This window comes from Buteo buteo, chromosome 22 (assembly GCF_964188355.1).
Source record: "Buteo buteo chromosome 22, bButBut1.hap1.1, whole genome shotgun sequence".
Lineage (NCBI taxonomy): Eukaryota > Metazoa > Chordata > Aves > Accipitriformes > Accipitridae > Buteo > Buteo buteo.
This window is the reverse complement of record NC_134192.1, coordinates 7,589,315-7,606,469: the sequence shown is the minus strand read 5'-3', so window position 1 is coordinate 7,606,469 and position 17,155 is coordinate 7,589,315. Positions and strand designations below refer to the sequence as shown.

General features: G+C 45.5%; 1 protein-coding gene across 9 annotated transcripts in view; it reads right to left on the bottom strand.

The window, feature by feature from the left end:
- Positions 1–419: 419 nt before the first annotated feature.
- The window catches only part of SEPTIN6 (septin 6), a 31,964-nt gene continuing 15,228 nt past the window's right edge, over positions 420–17,155 (bottom strand). The window contains exons 4-11 of one of the 9 annotated variants that reach the window (XR_012654033.1): positions 16,344–16,530; positions 15,944–16,105; positions 9,996–10,092; positions 9,564–9,732; positions 8,925–9,057; positions 8,061–8,251; positions 1,772–2,410; positions 420–924 (exon numbers count right to left, since the gene is read on the bottom strand). Coding sequence is in view for 8 of the 9 variants with exons in the window: in XM_075054483.1 (XP_074910584.1) it covers positions 2,789–2,903; positions 8,061–8,251; positions 8,925–9,057; positions 9,564–9,732; positions 9,996–10,092; positions 15,944–16,105; positions 16,344–16,530 (1,054 nt within the window). In the remaining variant the exon portion in view is untranslated. The other 8 variants (XM_075054486.1, XM_075054491.1, XM_075054488.1 and 5 more) reach the window with 8 other exon arrangements.

Below are 17,155 nucleotides of genomic sequence, written 5' to 3'. Positions count from 1 at the left end.
CAGCGCCGGTTCTTCAGCGTTCAGTCGCGTGAATACGTAACTTGGTGCAGTTCTCACACGCTTCCGTGTGTAAAAAGGAAACAGAACCAGGAATGGGGAGAGAAGATCGGAGCTCGGAAAAGCATGCAGTGAGCAGACCAGGGCAGGACGGACGAGCGAGAAGTGCAAGGGCTGGCTCCAGCACGCTCTAAGGACACTGCACCCTACTCACAGGGAATCTGCATGGATCACTGTTGTTATTGTTACACCAGCTGTCAGCATCACCTCCCCCTCCTGACACCGCTGACTTTTTTCTAACTTTAAAGAACAAGAGGAGGTTTAGTTGGGAAGAAAAAAAAAGTACCACTCGACCCACATCCACCAGCCGATGGAGCTTGTTTAATAAGGTGGGGGGACACAGGAGGACACCAGTGAAAACACACAGTTCTTCTTACTTTATTTCTTTGTTAAAATTAAATATTTCGTGGCTGCCAACAGAGCAAATTGCACCATGTTTGTATTTCCTTTGACTCTGAATGCACGGTTTCCAAAACCAACCAAACAACAGCATACTGAAAATATTCCTTAGGCTTCACACCTCATGGAAGCCCATGACATTTATATTATTAAAGACAAAATTAGAAAAAAAATATGCCCATAACAATGTTTGAAAATGTATTCGCTACATCGTTAGTCCAAACATCTGTTGCTCTTCAAAATTCCAGGTAAACAATCAGTTCCCCCGTATTACCCTGTCTTGTCACACAAATCACAAGACACTTCAATTTTAGGTACCATGCAAGTCAGTAAAAGAGCTTCTTTCCAAGACACTAACACTGAAGATTTGTTCCCCCCCTCCCCAGACATAAGACCCTTAAACTCTTCTAGAAGTGGCAGTCTTCTCCCTCAGACCCAGTGCAGCTGGCGAAGACAAATTAAAAAAAGCTACAGAGAGAGAAAAGGGAAAAAAAGAGAAAAAACCAGAAGATTAGCAAAAAAGAGAAAGACATTCAAAAAGCAGGAAAAAGAGATGCAATGTGAAAACAGCTGACAGAGGAGAGATGGAACCTTGTGGTACCTCAAGTACTTCAAGGAAATCACACAAGTAAAAAACCCCTTTTTTCTTTAAAGTCTTTAAAAAGACTACATAACTTTAAATGACATTCTCATAAGGCAAATGGTCAGGAAGAACAGCCAGTGACCTGCAGTATAGTTAAAAAAAAAAAAAAAGCCACATTAAATAGTTCATCTAGCAGATAATCTGGAAATCACTGACAGACCAATACTGACTGGTTTGAGGAGCAGGCCGACATTCGACAGTAGAGGAAGAGGTAAATACTCAAATTATTTTAACTTGCTTAAAAAATAAAACAAACAACAAACCACAAAACAGTCAAAGACTTTTATGGGAAATAAAATTGTATTTATGGTGAAACAGAATACCTGAGAAAATACATTGCAATCAAGAGTTTTAACTGCTTTGATTGCCGGAAATGGAGGCCAGACTGTCGTTTGATCTGAGTTACTGCATAAGGTTTGCTGCTGCTGTGAGCAGCCAGCCAGACCAACGCGTTGTATGCAGAAACTGTTCGTGAGGCTTTAGCATCATGCAGGCTACCTTTCTATTAAATTCTCAGCAGCAGCTCGCACTAAAAACAGCATTACCTATCATGGCTAGGTCTGAGGCGTGCTTATCTTCCAAAAACCCAGGATTGGAAGGGTTTTTGTTGAAACTATTTGGCAGCATGCATCCTGACCTTTCAGCAGGGTCAGGACGTGTGGATTCACCCACCTACAGAGAACTTAGCCTGCACACAGTGCGACTGAAGGATCAGGGTCACAACAAGCAAGTCTGAAATGGAAATGAGGATTACATGCTAGTCTTCAGGCAGCATGAATTAGCAAAAGAAAAAATAAAAGCAAATAAAAAAAGATAGATGATGTCACAAAAATTACACCAAGAATAAAGAGAAAAGACGTTTTTATCTCTCAACTATGCGATAATTAAACTAAGGCGGTGTTGTCATTTTAACGTCACCAATAAATACATTTAAACTGCGTTGTTATTTTGCCAGCAAAAATAACTCACAGAACTTATTTCCACATCCCTTATTCATCTGGGTGGAGAGGAACCAGGAGAAAGGGGAATCCATTAATTGTAGAGAAAAAAAATATTGTAGTATTTAAGGTTGCAGCATCCAAAACCTTGTTAGGACTAATTTTACATTGTTTAATAAAAGCAATAACCACCAGTACATAGTAAAGACAGAATCACAGTGAGGATATAGGAGAGAGCAAGGGTAACACCATGGAAAGGTCACAGCTGAAATGCTGTCACGTTTTATTAGACCCTCCGATTTAACAAGTAAATGAAGGTCCATTCCAGCTCATTGTATTCAGGGGTAATTACTCAGTACAGAGCCATGGGTTACTGTAAAAGAAGGGCAAGAGAAAACAAAAAAAAACAAAAGTAGTAAATGTTAACCAGAATTCACTGTCTGATGAAGTCTTTATTTAAAAACAAAACTCATCCAGAAATACACAGAGAAGACACCTGCAGGCAAACCACAGTTGCACTTGGCCAGAGTGAACTCCTGGGCCCAGTGAGCAAAACACCCTCCTTTTTAGTGCAAATCTTGCAGTAAAACAAGCCTTTTGCTGAATAGAAAATATGAGAAGCAACCTGCCAGCATCTGTACACTTCTAAACAGATGCCAAATAAAAAAAATAAAGGTAATACTTTTTGCATTAAAATCAGAAATTGTTGGAATCACTGAGAAGAAAGTCAAAGAAACATCATCGTCTTTCTTCACAAACACTGATATGTACAGCAAGGTGACCAGCTTTCCCTGAGATTGGATCCAGGATGTGCATCCAGGCCAGCACACTGAGAGGGAGACAAGGCAAGAGATCCTTCGTGACCCCTGCAGCATTCAGAGAACACTTAGTTGCAAACCGTGGATCCAAGTTTGAGAATCCCCCATGCCTGGGGACTAGAGGTCTGGACTCAGGCCCATGCCTGTGAGGGTGTCAAGTTTTGCAAAAAGTCCTTTAAAATTATTTGAGTCACACACGGCAGCACAGAAGGGGGTAATGAGGGGTTAGATACAGCCAATTAAAAAGGGGAGAGGGCAGCCTGTCTCTTGAGACAGCACGTCCCACCCCACGGCAGCCTCGGGTTGCATTCACAGCAGTCCCACGACAGGAGCTAAATGCACACCACCAAGCAGCCGCGCTCTCTTACCATGCAGCCCTCGCACAAAACAGAGGGAGAGACAAAAAGCCAAGCAACTGAGAAGAGGGGACGCTAGTCCTACGAGCACTCGGCAGCCTGCTATTGCCCAGAGGGGAAGAGGTATCAGCAATGAGCATCTCTTGCCAGTTCCACGTAGGCTATTGCCGAGTTCTTCACAAGAACAACCATAACCCAGAACAGCCAAGGGTGCGGACTCTTGCTTAAAACAAAATGGTGAGCGCAGGAAGGGAGCAATGAGTAAAGGTGAGCAAACAGGCACAATGGCATAGCCGCGTGTTAACCGAATGTGGGGGCATTGGCTTCTGATGTGAAGGGAAAGGTTCTACAGGAAACCCGAACTGAAAATGAAAGAAAAAGGCAGATTAATGGTTTTATGGATTAATAACAAAAAACAAAATAAGAATATAAATGTTTCCTAACACACACACACACAAAAGAAATGTTGCTAAGTGTTAATAAGGTTTAATTTGATTACAAAACGTGCTTTATGCAGACACACACATGCATACACACGCACGCACACTCAGCAGTGGGATGAATCAAATTTATTTTCTAAAACAATCCTTTCACAGTTTTGCAAGCTACAGGGCTCATCAACTGTGACTTGTCTGTGTCCGTGCAAAACAGTGGAGCCCTGCAATACTTTATGGATCAATATGGAGAGTATTTTTTTGAATTCTGGAAAAGTACAATATATACATATTTAATTTAGCAAGGACAAATGCCCATTGAAAAAGGCACTGTCTGCATTTGTATAGTGGGAACAAAGAACTTCATTTGATTCAAAGCTCAGCACACAACAGTGTACAGTTATGAGGACTGCCAAAAGCAATCCAAAACCAACAAAAATCAGTAATGTTCACTCAAACTGCACTTTAGCCGTGCCTTCGTGCTCAGCCCCAGAATGAACACTGTTATTCTTTGAGCTTATTTTTCCACATTCAGAGCCTGATAAGCAGAGAATTGTTCTTTTTATTGTTTTACAGTTACTGTTGGCAGCAGAGACATTCATTCAACCGGACTGCTCAAGACGACTGCAAGCTCCAGTTCGAGTCAGTGCAAGACCCTTCTGAAGCTCTTCTGTTAAGTGGAATGTCCCATTGAAATTAAATTCAAATGCCTCTCACTGACAGCGTAATGTTTACTTGCTTTTCCATTTCCCTTGGTGGAGCTAAGAGGGAAGGAATCCTGGAATCAGCTTTTCCCTATTTAAGGGCAGACTGTTAAGTTAGTTTGGACTGTATCCTGGAGAGAATGTAAATCCTAGCTTTGTCTGCAGGGAAGTGTGGACTCGAGGCTGAGTTTTTTAGGGTGTTTTATAGTTAAGTGGTGCTGTACCAACAGGTCGCTTCTCTGAGAGACCTGCCCACCTCAGCCTGGGGTGCTGTCACCCTTGCCTTGGGTAATAAGTATCGCTGGTCTGTCAAGAAGCAAGACATTCCTGTGGGAGCTTTCTTTTTCCTCTCACCAGAGAATCAACAGCAAATTAAAAAGGCTCAATTAAACACACTCAACCTAGCTATAAGTAGACCATTGTTATGAGCGGTTTAACCAATAACCCTAATGAGGATGCTGCTCTCCTGCCAGGCAGGTGCAGTTCTTACACATCTTTGTTTAAATGAGCCTTCATTTTACAACACCTCCTGGCACTCTGCACTGCAGACACTTGCTTTTGGCCAGGTTTGTTAACCCTTTCAGGCAACCTTATCTGTTCCAGAAGCCTGCCCGTGACTATGTGGCCACTTTACATCCCTGCTCACATGAAGGCAGAGACGCTCTGGACAGAGCCACAGCAACTGGAGCAGACCAGACTCACACAGCGTAACACCACTGACAGGGCTCTGCTCCAGTGGGAACTTTCCACGCCATGGCAAAACTCCTCGGAAGCTCGGACGCTGGCCTTATTCAGGGGCAAAGCGCACTGGTTGGCTTTCAGGACACACCTGGAATACAGCCCTCTTCTAACTGTGGGTACACTTGGCATGGCTCCCAGGTGTATGGGTCTGTGTCTGTCTGCTACACCTGAACCTCCAATCCATGGGTGACCCATCTAACTGTTAAAAACGTCATAAAGTCTCTCAGTTTATCTTCAGAGCCTTCATTATCTGCTAAATGCTCAGCCCATCACTTCTTGCAGTTTTGGACAATCAACTATAATTGGTCAGCAGGTGAATATTGGTTTGGTTACTTGGCAGTAGCTTCTTTAACGCCCCCTCGTACTCACACACACACACACACACACACACACAGAGTTTGGTGATTCTCTGGTGCTTTGGGACAAAGGAAAGCTCTAGGTCTGGCAGATTTTACCATCTGTTAGTATGTGAAGAGAAGGATAGAAACTAGTCTTGCATCTACCTTCACCTTCAAGTTAACGCTACAACTTGGGGGGGGTGGGAGGGAAGGAGGAGAAGGGGAAAAGACATTCTTATGGCTAGCTAGTTCTATCATCAGCACATCTCCATAGCAATTGTTGCCATAGTATCAACATGGCCTACGTTAATTTATTTCTAAGGGTGACAGAATAAAGAAAATGGAGCCACCAAAGTGCTGGGAAGCTCTAAAAGGCAGAGAACCTAATCCCCATTTCTCTATATTTCATGTCCTAATACTGAGTCTCTCTGCATTTTAATTTGCAGAATCTTTAGACAAACTTCATTGCATCCTTTTTCTACAACTGCATATGTAGAGAGAGACTGGTAGAGCATGTATAGTAAGGGTGAAAGCAGAGGAAGGCAGAGATAATACTTATAGGCTTCTGGACTTGCACAGATCTGCTTTTTTAGGAACTGTAACTGATCCCACTGTGAGGTCTGTATTAGTTAATGACGCTTACCAGGACAACGTGCCTCATGCACCATGCAGTCAAACAGCAGCTAACTGTAAAACAGCATACACGTAAGAGCTAATAATGATGATAATGATGTAACAACAACAACAACAAAGAAACCAAGTCAATGATTAGTGCAAATTACAGAGCTTGGGTTTAAAAGAGTCACCTGTGAAAGAAAAAGGCTAGTGTACTGCCAGCCACTAGTAAACAAGATACAATTAAGCTACAGCTTGTGAAATTCATGGATTGTTAAGAGATATTTATAATCTAAGTACTGAAATGTATTATTAAGGACAATTGGAGAAGTTACAGAGTAAAAAAAGCAGCACTATTTCTAACACAGCTATTTTCCTGGAGGAGAGAGAGAAGCCTCCTAATATCTTCCCAAGCCTTACTCAAGCACTGACCTATCTCTTTCATGGAGTTTTCTGTGCCTTTCTGTGTCCTTAACTGACAGAGGTACCAATGCTTTTCCATATGAATGCGCTTGGTGTCAAGGAGCTCTTCTGAGATCAGAACTGCTTCTAGGAACAAGAGTGTGACTTGGGCCACAGTGACTAATTGCTCATACTATAGGCATGTCATCTCCCTTTTCTGCATTCCTGACCCTGACTGATCTCAGGGCTGAAGTCTGCAGTCCTCAGTGTGCAGATGTCTGAGGGCTCTAGGCATAAAAGAACTCAGTTGTGTATTCCTCACACAGTCCAGGCTGGGGAGAGATGTCTGTCCCCAGTCAGTCTCAGGTTCCTCAGTATAAAAAGATATTAAAAGCCCCTGAAGGTAATTCAAAAGAGCAAATCAAAATATGCAGTGGAAAAAGGAATGGACAAGCGAGAAAAGGGCAGCACTAATTGCTCATCGCAAAAGAATGTTGACATTGAAGCAGCTCCAGCTCAAAACTAAAAAGACTAAACCAGGATCTCATTCTGGTTATTGGGTTTTTCTTCTCTTGTCTCACTTGATTCCAAGCTTAACAGTCAAGGGCTATTCTCCCTGACAAACAGTCCTGTCAGCTCTTCGGGCATGTGCCATATTCTTCGTATTAACAGCACTTCTCCATGTATTTAAGATTGCGTAGTGCAGGCAAGATTTACTCTGGATTTGCCCCAGGGATGCGCAAAGAGGGGATTATGGCAGTGGTATAGAAACCAGACCCTTGTTTATCTGTGCACCGCTCTTTGTACACACGCTAAGGTGGCACAGCACTCCATTTCAGGCAACGTACCACAATGAGAAGAAAAGGAACTGCTCATTGCTAGGTGCACCAGGAGAACTGTTTCAGCTGTACAGCTGGTTTCTCTTGAGCAATGGCAGAGCATTAGGAGCCTGGCATGGGCACTGCCAACGGCCCAGATCATAGGACTCTGATGAGGGGCTGGATCCTATCACACCAGTCCCTGGCATGGGGAACTCCTGCTAAAGCCATGCAGTATCTCTCACTGTTTCTGTGGAGGGCAAAAAGCTGATTTAGGGCTGGACAAGAGTGCTAGCACTAACAAAGAGCTATGACCTGTCCCCTCATTTTGCAGCCTTACATTTTGCAGACTCCAGAATTCAAGACTATTAGTCTCCCTGAATAATTTCCACAGTATAAGCTTTTTCCCAACCTAAACAAATAAGAACCTGAGACAGGACATGCTCCTCTCTGCCGGTAGCGGGACATCCCTGCTACCCACAGCCTAGCCTTGGCAGCCAGTATTTTTCCACTTCATTACAACCACTGACAGACCAAGGGAGGAGCCGGGAATCTCTCCATCCTCTCCCATGCTGTCAGCAAGCAATGAGGGAGGTTAGCACTGCTCCCTGCTCTTCAGGATGACAGTTAAAGGTAAAATGCTTCCAGCTACTGCTCAGCCTTACTAGGGATTAAACCTGGCTGCAAACCTTCCCCTGATAAGAACTGGCTAGGTTGGGAGAGAGAGATGAACACCCAGAAAAATAGTAAAGAAGAACCATTACCAAAAAGCAAATACCACTGGGTCAGCAACTTACTTTTTTCTTTCCTTATCTCTTTTAAGAGTTTGCGATCCTCCAGCCTGCTGAGCCTGAGATTGGAGCAATTCAGCTGCTGTCTTCCTTTGTTTAAATGCATTTACTTCATCATCCAGAGACTTCTTCTTATCCTCTAGCTTCTTTTTTTCATCCTGATGTAACTTCTTCAGGCGATCAAACTTTTCGTGCAGCTAGAGGGAAAGGAGAGAGGTGAGCAGGACCCAGCACTACCAGATATTCTGTTCACAGGAAAAAACGAAGATGGAAGGATCCCATGAGATCTGATCCTGCAAGTCTCCGTTGGTCTCTACATCATTTCTAGCCCCCTGAGCTGACACTGCATAGACAAAGGGCAGGGAACAGTCTCCTTCCACAACAGCTTACAAACCAGGCACTGTTCCAGTGAGGCACCACTGCACAGACTAACAGTAGGGGATTGAAAGAGTATAAACATAAAAATATTTTAATCCATTTCCAGGGGTGTCTGCCTTTTTCTTCTATAAAGGTCAGTAAATTAATGGATTTTTCACAATGCTAAGGAAGTTGTATGGACATATTTTTTATATAACAAGCTTATATCAGGGGCTGTTTCTCTCCTTGAGTTTTGCCACACTGCAACTCTCCATCAGAATCAAGACTACGGGACTTTCATGGTGCAGTAAGTTGTACAGTACAAGCACTGTGATCTAGTTTTGTCCTACAGGATGAACACCTTAATGTCCCCATGACCCCAGGTTAAACTTTAGGCTTCTTGATAAGAAAGTCCTAAACCACACTCTGCAGAAAGTGCTTTGGCAGCAGCTACCTACTTGGAAGTGGATCTATCACTCACAACCATGAAGAGACAAGTACTGCAGTCTTCACCTCTTTTTCAGCCTCCTTCAGCTCAGCTTCTTTTTCCTTGACCCTCTGGACAAACATTTGCCTCATTGCCTCTTCCTTTTTCTGCAGTTCCCCCAGAAACTCATTTCTTTTGGCTTCGTAAGTTTCTTGTAAGCTAAAAAGAAAGGAAAGTCCAGTGATATGACTTCGGACAAACTCTGCTTCCCCTGAGCCTCTGAAATCAGGCCCTCACCAGGAATATTGCTTGCCCACAGCACATTTGCTACTCACCCACCCACGTGTGCCCAAGGTCGTCTTCATCCAACCGTTTTTGAGGTCTGTAACCTATTGCACTTTCATGTATGTTGAATGCTGGACAATTCAAAGAGCTCAGCTGGCAACAAACACTAGTTCAGAGGGACACTGCTGTATCCCTGCAGCACACACATTTCTACTCCTATACTTGCAGTTTCACAGTCAATCCTGCACACGGTCTCTGTGTTTTCACCTTCTCTCACTCAGCCAGCACCTTTGCTGAAGTCTGGATTTATCTGACCTGGCAGGTTTTCTTGCTACATTGGTTTTTTACATGCTCTCTCAAGGACACACACATACACACACAAGTGCAGTGCATCCAACAATGCCTCTCTTGAGCTCTCCTGTCTCCTCCAGGGTTCCCACCTGAAGGGTTTGCTGTCTGGATCGGTGTCCTTGAAACCCATCTCTTCCAGTTTACATCGCCGGTACAACTCATAGTGGCGCGTGTGGGTCTGTTCGCGAAGGTCTTCCATGTTCACACGGATCAGCATCTCCCGCAGCTTCACAAAGTCGCAGTGAGCTTCATTCTCCACTGTAAGAAGACATGATAAGGAGTAAGATGGGGGCAGAAACAAAGGTGTCTTCCCACATTCCCTACTGTCTACTCCTCCAATAGGTTTAACAGCCCTTCTGAGCAGAGAAAACTGTCACTATAGGCCTGACACAAGGATTTAACAAAGGACAATTCCCAGTGAGATATAAGTCCAGCAGGCCCTTGCTCCTCTTATGAGAGCCCTCTGCCTCCTGGCAGAAGTGTCACCATTCATGCCACAAAAATCCCAGGGCTCAACTCACCCTGCACTGTGCCCCAGGGGTACTGACGAGCTTTCATCATTTTGTTTCCTATTTTCAGTTCCTCCGTGCTCCCGATCACTGCAAACGGCAAGTGGGCCTGGAACACATTTAATGATAGCCATGTTAGTCCCTCTCAACTCTGGCTGACTGGTCAGCACACAGAGATTAGCACAGCCACTGAGCAAGACAGTCATTATGTACACGCTAATCTCGGGGATTCTAGTCACTGGCCACTAGCCCAAGACAAGGGGGGAAAAAGGAAAGGTCCTTTTTCGAAACCTTGTTAGCGCTACCACTCTACATCCTCTACCTGGCTGATCCTCCCAGCCACAAGGTCTCAGGTGAGATGAGCCAGTGCAAGACTAGCATCAGAACGACAGCTCGAACAACGTGCTGCGCGGCTGTGACTGCGGTGCTGTCCCGGGGGCTTGCCGTGGCTGAGGAGAGAACATCTGCACAAGCATAGAAGCAATAAAAGAGGTCTTGGAGCCTGCTTGATTTTATCCCCCCACCACTCCCTCAGCTCACACTGGAGCACAAGACAACTCGCCCTATCGGATCATGAGATCGAAGTCCCTCCTTCACAACCAGAGTAACAGCTCTTTCCCCCCTGCTTGCTTCAGCCCTGGTGAGGAAGGGCTGAACAGATCCCTGCACTGGGTCAGCCTCCACATCCACGTGTGCCCTGGGGTCTGCCCCAGGCTGAGCTGGAAAGGACTCTGCATTCCCTGGGGCTGTGCTGAGCCTGCCCCCTGCTAACACTCCATAGTGCCTCATGCTTCCTGCGGCTGTGTTGGGGCTCAACCTCAGCACCCCCCCTCCTTCCCAAATCCCACAGCACTTCTTTATCAAAACTGGTTCTGAGAAACCCAAAGGGGTGCCAATGGCTTTAAAAAAATCCTCATGATGTTGATGCTACGTGCAACCACTGCTAGATGGCTGCATAGCTAGAGGACAAAGCAGGCCAAATCCAGGGATCACACCCATGAGGAGGGATCCTGGGCACAGCAGAGCAGAGCTGTACCGCTAGCTCAGCTGCGCCTTGTTACGCTCTTCAAGCTCAGACACACTCCACAGAGTACAGTTGTTACAAGTACCTGAAGGCTGACTAAGAACAAGAGGGATTTGCTTTTCAAAAATTCAGAAATAAAAAATAGTCACTTCTTAGTAAAGAAGGTACTTTTTGTCTTCTGCAGAGAGACTAAGAGACTCGCCCAGTGCAAGCTCAGCAGAGTTGGAACAGAAACAACTCCCGACACCTCTCTAGGCTCAGAAGACTTCACCTTACACTCCCCTCATTCCCCAGACTCAAGCAGCCAAGCAAACCCCCCCAGACACTGCTATCATACTTTGCTGCATTTATCTGTTGTGCAATAAGCAAGATCCCTCCCCACCTCTGCTTGCTCCTGGTAACTGTACTGCATTCTGCCAAGCTGCAAAGAAGTCAAGCGCAAGGTTTCAGCACTCAAAAATAAAGTTGCCAGCTCCCTGCACCCACCCCTTCTGCTGAGTTTTGTGCAGTGACATTTGTTAGCTAGAGCTTCTGAAGTGCACTGAGTTCTGGGCAATTAAAAGGGCCCCAGGAAGCCAACTATATGGAAGATCAGCGACCCTGGATTGCTCTCAAGAGCAGGTAGTGAAGTTTTAATTCCACAGGTTATCTGAAAACTTGGATAAGTTCATGACAGCTGGTACAACCAAAGTATTTCAGAGATGATGTTTTCTGCTCTCAGAGTGTGGCTCATACAGTCAAACTGCAAATACAGCAAAAGTGCCTGCAAGCACTCACAAAGATGGGCTCTTCAGCCTTTATTCCTTGGCCTCCCAGCTCTCGCACAGGACACACGCAGAGTAAGTGGGGCTGGTGGTCAGTCTGATGGGGCCACCCTGGGCCATGCAGAGGCTCTGTGCACTGGGGCCTCCTGGGTCACTCTCCATGCCGAGTTACCTTTGCAATCATACTGACGTGCCAGCGCCTGGAAGGACACAGGCCAGCATGGAGCTGTGCCTGCTCTGCGCACGGTAAGTTCCCTGCGGGAGAGGCCAAGCAGCAGAAAGAGGAAAGGGGTCTCCCAGGTTGAAGGATTCTGATTTTCAGCAGAAGACTGTCTAATCGCAAAGGGCAGAGGATACCAAACACTGGAGGGGAAGGAAACAAAGCTGTCTCAGCTGAACAGCCTCCATACTGCAACATGAGGGAAACTCCCCTAGCCAGCTTACAAAGGAATAATTTGCTGCCTCATTTCTACAAGCTGTTGTTTTTCCGACTTCAAGACAGGCCACGCACAAGCAGCAGCACTATCCACAAACGCTTCTGCAAACAGAGTCAAGAAGACTCATGAATGGTCCTTGTGGAGCAGGTCACTGCCTCTCCCCTGGCTGCAAACAGGCCTTGCACGTCCCGTGGCATCCCGTTGTGCAGCCACTGTCAGGCAGCCTGACAGGAGAGAGGGCAAGCAGAGACCCCAGGGCTGAGCAAGGGCCACATGCCACCTTCAGCTGCTCTGGGAGGAACCGGAGACATCACACCACAGGGACATGCTGGCTAGTGCCAGGCACTGGGTGTGCTCTTCACCTACTGCAGGTCAGGCTCCTCACTATGGGATGCACTGGAACTGGTCTGTACCTGTGGCCAACTGCTGAAACTCTGAAATGCCCCAGTTACTAAACCCCACAGAGGCTACAGCCTCCTCTGCAGGTAAGCACTGCAGGTCTACACAGTGCTATTTCCAGAGGAAAAGCCACCGCAACTCTGTGGCACCTGAGGTTTCAGGCCAGCCACTCCTCCAGGACAGAGGATCAAGCGAATGCTCGCTAGTGGCAGCGTGCTTCCCACCGGTGACCCTCTCCTCCACAGCCCACCAGAGCTGCTCACTTCTCTCCTCTTCCCATCCTGCCACTTCTGGGTGAGAGCTTCCAGACCTCCCTGTTGGCTTCTTGAGACTGTCTATGAGGAGCATCCCATGGTCAGCTTCTCCCACAGCTGTTAAAGCTTTTTGTTTGCTTCATATCCAGGTCTCCGGGAGAGTGAAGTAAGGGGATTTCCAAGGGACAAAGCAAGCGATGGGAGCAAGAGGAGCAACCTGAGACAGTGGGAGAAACACCATGCTATGGCCACACAGGCACAGCCTGAACCTCAGCCGTCCTCAAGGGCAGTTACCCTCAACAGCAGAGACACTTCCTCCACTGGTACCAACTGTTTGGCTGCTGTCTTTGACGGGGAAAAAGTGCTGGTGATTTTCTTCCTCCATCAGCAAGGAAGTTCCAGCTCCCACCATGTGGGACAGCTCATATAGCTGCATGTAGTTTCATTTAACTAGCAGGTGCAGGGAGAATATTTTCTTCAGTAATTAGACTAATTCATTCAAAATGGAAAAGCCAATAGGGAGTTGAAAGAATAGGAGAGCTTGTTTTTCTTATTTGATTTAAGAATAAAATCCAGATGGGAAGAGATCTAAAGGATTTTAGACAGTGTCTTCTCTGAAATTGTAAATATATGCTTGGTGGGATTCTCAAAAAGACCAAATCAGTTTCAACAAAAATCAGGCATCTTGTTCTGAAGATGTGTTTAATCTGATTATTTTCTAAATACTTCACTTGACGCCTTTGTTCATGGTTAAATACTTTTGTTTCTGATCATGATGGCACAGATTTTAAGTCCTTCAGTTAACCAATTCCTGCCAGATCAGGCAATATTTTCTTTGTTTAGTAAGCCAATTTGGAATGCAAAATACTCTGGAAAAAGATTCCTAATGCACCCAACACAAGTGGATATAATAAAGTAAAATGCATATGAAATAGTGAGTTTGCATATTTTAAAGCCTAATTTTTACTTTTCATGCAAAAGACAACTAATGGAGGTAATAAGCAAAACACTAAGTAATCAAAAGACCAGTCTCAATTTTCTCTGTAAGAAAGAAAAGTAACTGATCCAGAGAAGCTGCTGGTCAGCAAGAAGCACTACTTAAGCATGAAGACTGCATTTATAAACTTTCAAAGATATTGATCTGTAACAGGCAAAGACAACGAAGCTTTCTGTAGAGAAGTACAAACACAAAGGTTAAGGCAACTGATCTAAATCAAAGGTTCCCATTCCTCAATTTTAAACATGACTAAAATGGCACTTTAAGTCACAAACCTAAATCAACCCATCCTGGCTCTTTTACTGGTCTCAATCCCTCCACAAGCTCATCTCCTGACCCGAAGCGTAAGCTATTTGTCTTACATGGTTAATAAAATCAGTATTTGGAGGCAAGTTTTCCAGGTCTGCAAAATTGCCTTGATCAGATTCAGATTCTGGCCTGCTTAGTCCCCATAAACCTGGTAATTATGATTTATATCAGTTTAATGGAGGATTTAAAGAGTTGATCTCTCTGTGAAGCAGCTGACACAACCTAGAACGTCTATGACCCGAGAGAGCAATTCCCTCCCAGGAGACATGTAAATGGCTGAAAGGAAAGATGAGCAGAGGTTTACCTCCACCCTCAGAATGGCCAAGGGGGGAGGACTTCTCCCCTTGTCATCACACCTCTGGTTCCTTGAGGATGGAGTGATGTTGTATCTTCATTTCCAGCAGTAACTGTAATCCTACACAGAGCACTAAGCACTGAGAAAGATGCCATCACAAAACTACTCTGACCGGGAAACCACCCCTGACAGCTCTTACATTAGGACAAACTTCATGTTTCTTTCAGGCCTCTCCACAACACTCTACAACTGTTAATGTTAGATCAAGAGACGACATAAAAGCATGTCAGCTAGACCTGTACTTCATCAACAGCCGTTAAGCAAGCAGCTTCCCTTAGTTGCTTTCCTGTAAAAAGCCTTCTGGAAAACAGAAGCATGGTCAGGATGCGCTGCCAGAGGAGCCAAGGGGCAACTTGCTCTGTCTTCAGGGAGCCACAGGCAGGCACCCACAATGCTGGGAATGCTAGAGCGAGTGCCTGCAGGCACCTCAAGACATGTTTGGCCCAAGTTGTGTACTGTTTTTCACACGTTGCTGGTTAAGCTGTGTAACTCCTTGCCACAGGATCCTAGAAGTTTGCTGATGGGGGGTGCATCAGGTGATGCGAGGGACAGAAATCTAGAGAAACCCTTGAGCTGAACGGGGTTAGATGCTGGGGAAGTATCTGGGGGAAGTGAAGCATCATATACATTCCCTCTCTTCTTGTATACTCCAAAAGTGACCAAAAGCAGATGTTTAGGGAAGAGAAGGGCTGGATGGGCCTCTGGTCCCACCCTTGTGTTTTATTTCTCACATCAGCACTTGGCTGGATGTAGCTCAAGGGAAGCCACTGCTCTAACCAGCCTCGTTGTATCCCCCTGTGCATCTGTTCTGGTCAACAGCACCAGAGCCAAAAGGCCAAACCAGACCAAGAACCTAGCTAAGTAACCTGATCAATATTAAAACGGCACCTCAGTGCAGACAGGAGTCCCAGAGCCAGCCAGGTGAAGGGGCAATGCTGCAAGGACAGCCAGAGGCAAGAGCAGACATGCATGGAGGCAGGGCTTTGCAGGAAACATCAGCCCAGGAGAGCAAAACTGTTTGGTGCAAAAAACACAGGGCGAGGAGCAGAGAGGTGCACGTCTGTAGGCAGCCATCACCTCACACCAGATGGGTAATACCCATCTGATTAATTCATAACCCAGGACTGTCCCTGCCCTGCACAGCCAGGTGTCTGTCCAATTTTCTACATGTCCCTCAAAAGATATGCAATAGGACAAGGAAGGGGTTAAAAGTCTGGTTTCTGACTAAAAGAGCCCACCAGAGGCAGTAGGCTACCACAAGGTTCTGCTAGCCTAGGATGACACTACAAGCATGGGATCCCTGTGAAATCCTCTGTTTTTAAGACACAAAATAAAAAGGAAAGTGGATTAAGAAGCACCCCAGTATGGGTCACCAACCCCTACAGTGACAGCACGGTTCTGGGAGAGGAGGAAGCACTTACATTCATTGTCCCATTTATCTCCGCCACGGATTCATCGTCTGTTGGGAACTGGTAGATCTGAACCCCGTTACTGACCAGTTCACTTGTGATTTTAATTTTAAATTTGGTCAGCTCACTCTTGGAAATGGCATCAGATTTGGCAATTATGGGAATGATGTTCACCTAGAAAGGAACAGAGTGTTAAGAAGTTCTCAGCTTTGCTCCAGGGAGTTTTCCCAAGTCTGCAATACAATTTACAAAAACTTAAAAGTGCTCAATAAATCTACAGGATTTATCTGCCAACCTAGTCATCTGCACTAGCATAAGGGCTATTCAAGATGGGGAGATGTGCTCTGGAAAAGCAGCAGCCTTTCCACCATGCACATGGCGAACCTGCCCAGTAAGAGTTAAACATGCCTACCTTGCTGTCAAGCTTCTTCATTGTTACCAAGTCCAGGGATTTCAGCGAGTGGCCTGTCGGAGCAATGAAGTACAAGCAAGCGTGGATCCGGGTGTCATGGTAATTGTGCAAGACCCTTTTTATCTTCAGTTCTTCTTGCAAGTAGGCTTCAAACTGAGCATCAATGAACTCAACGATGGGCTTATAGCTTTGGTGAAAGGAAAAAAAAAAAAGAAGAGTTACACCGTAAGAGAGGTAAACAGACAGCGCTCCTTTGCTTGCTTCTAAGAAACAAGCTGCTTGTTAGATTTCACTTCCCAAGACCAATCCACCCGTAAGAAATTTTAAAGTTGCACTACTGTCAAGGAGATGTGGTCCTACATCAGACTGTAGCAGCCTGTTTGACAAACACAGTACAGGAGATTCAGCAGAGGACAGGAGACACACCATCCTCTTCAGGGAAAGCAGACTCTCATACTTTGAAACATGAAGGTGAGAGACTTTTAAAAGCAAGAATAATGTAGGCTCGTTCGCATTGCATAACCCTTGCTTGCACTCAGGGAGCAAACGGCTTGCTGCTCTCACAGCCCCGAGTCCTGCAGATGGAAGACACATCTCCATTCAGTGCTACCTTAGCCCAGCGCTCTGGGGCAGGAAATCCCTGCAACTCCCTTGCACGGTCATCTGAAATACAGAGCCTGTCAGACTCACAATGTAAAGGACATCAGTGCATCTCAAACAAAACTAAAAAGAAAATCTAACAGATTTACAACAAAGCAAAACTCATCAGCAATGTCTCTGGGAAGATGCACCTTGGAGATGGTCTGGTGGAA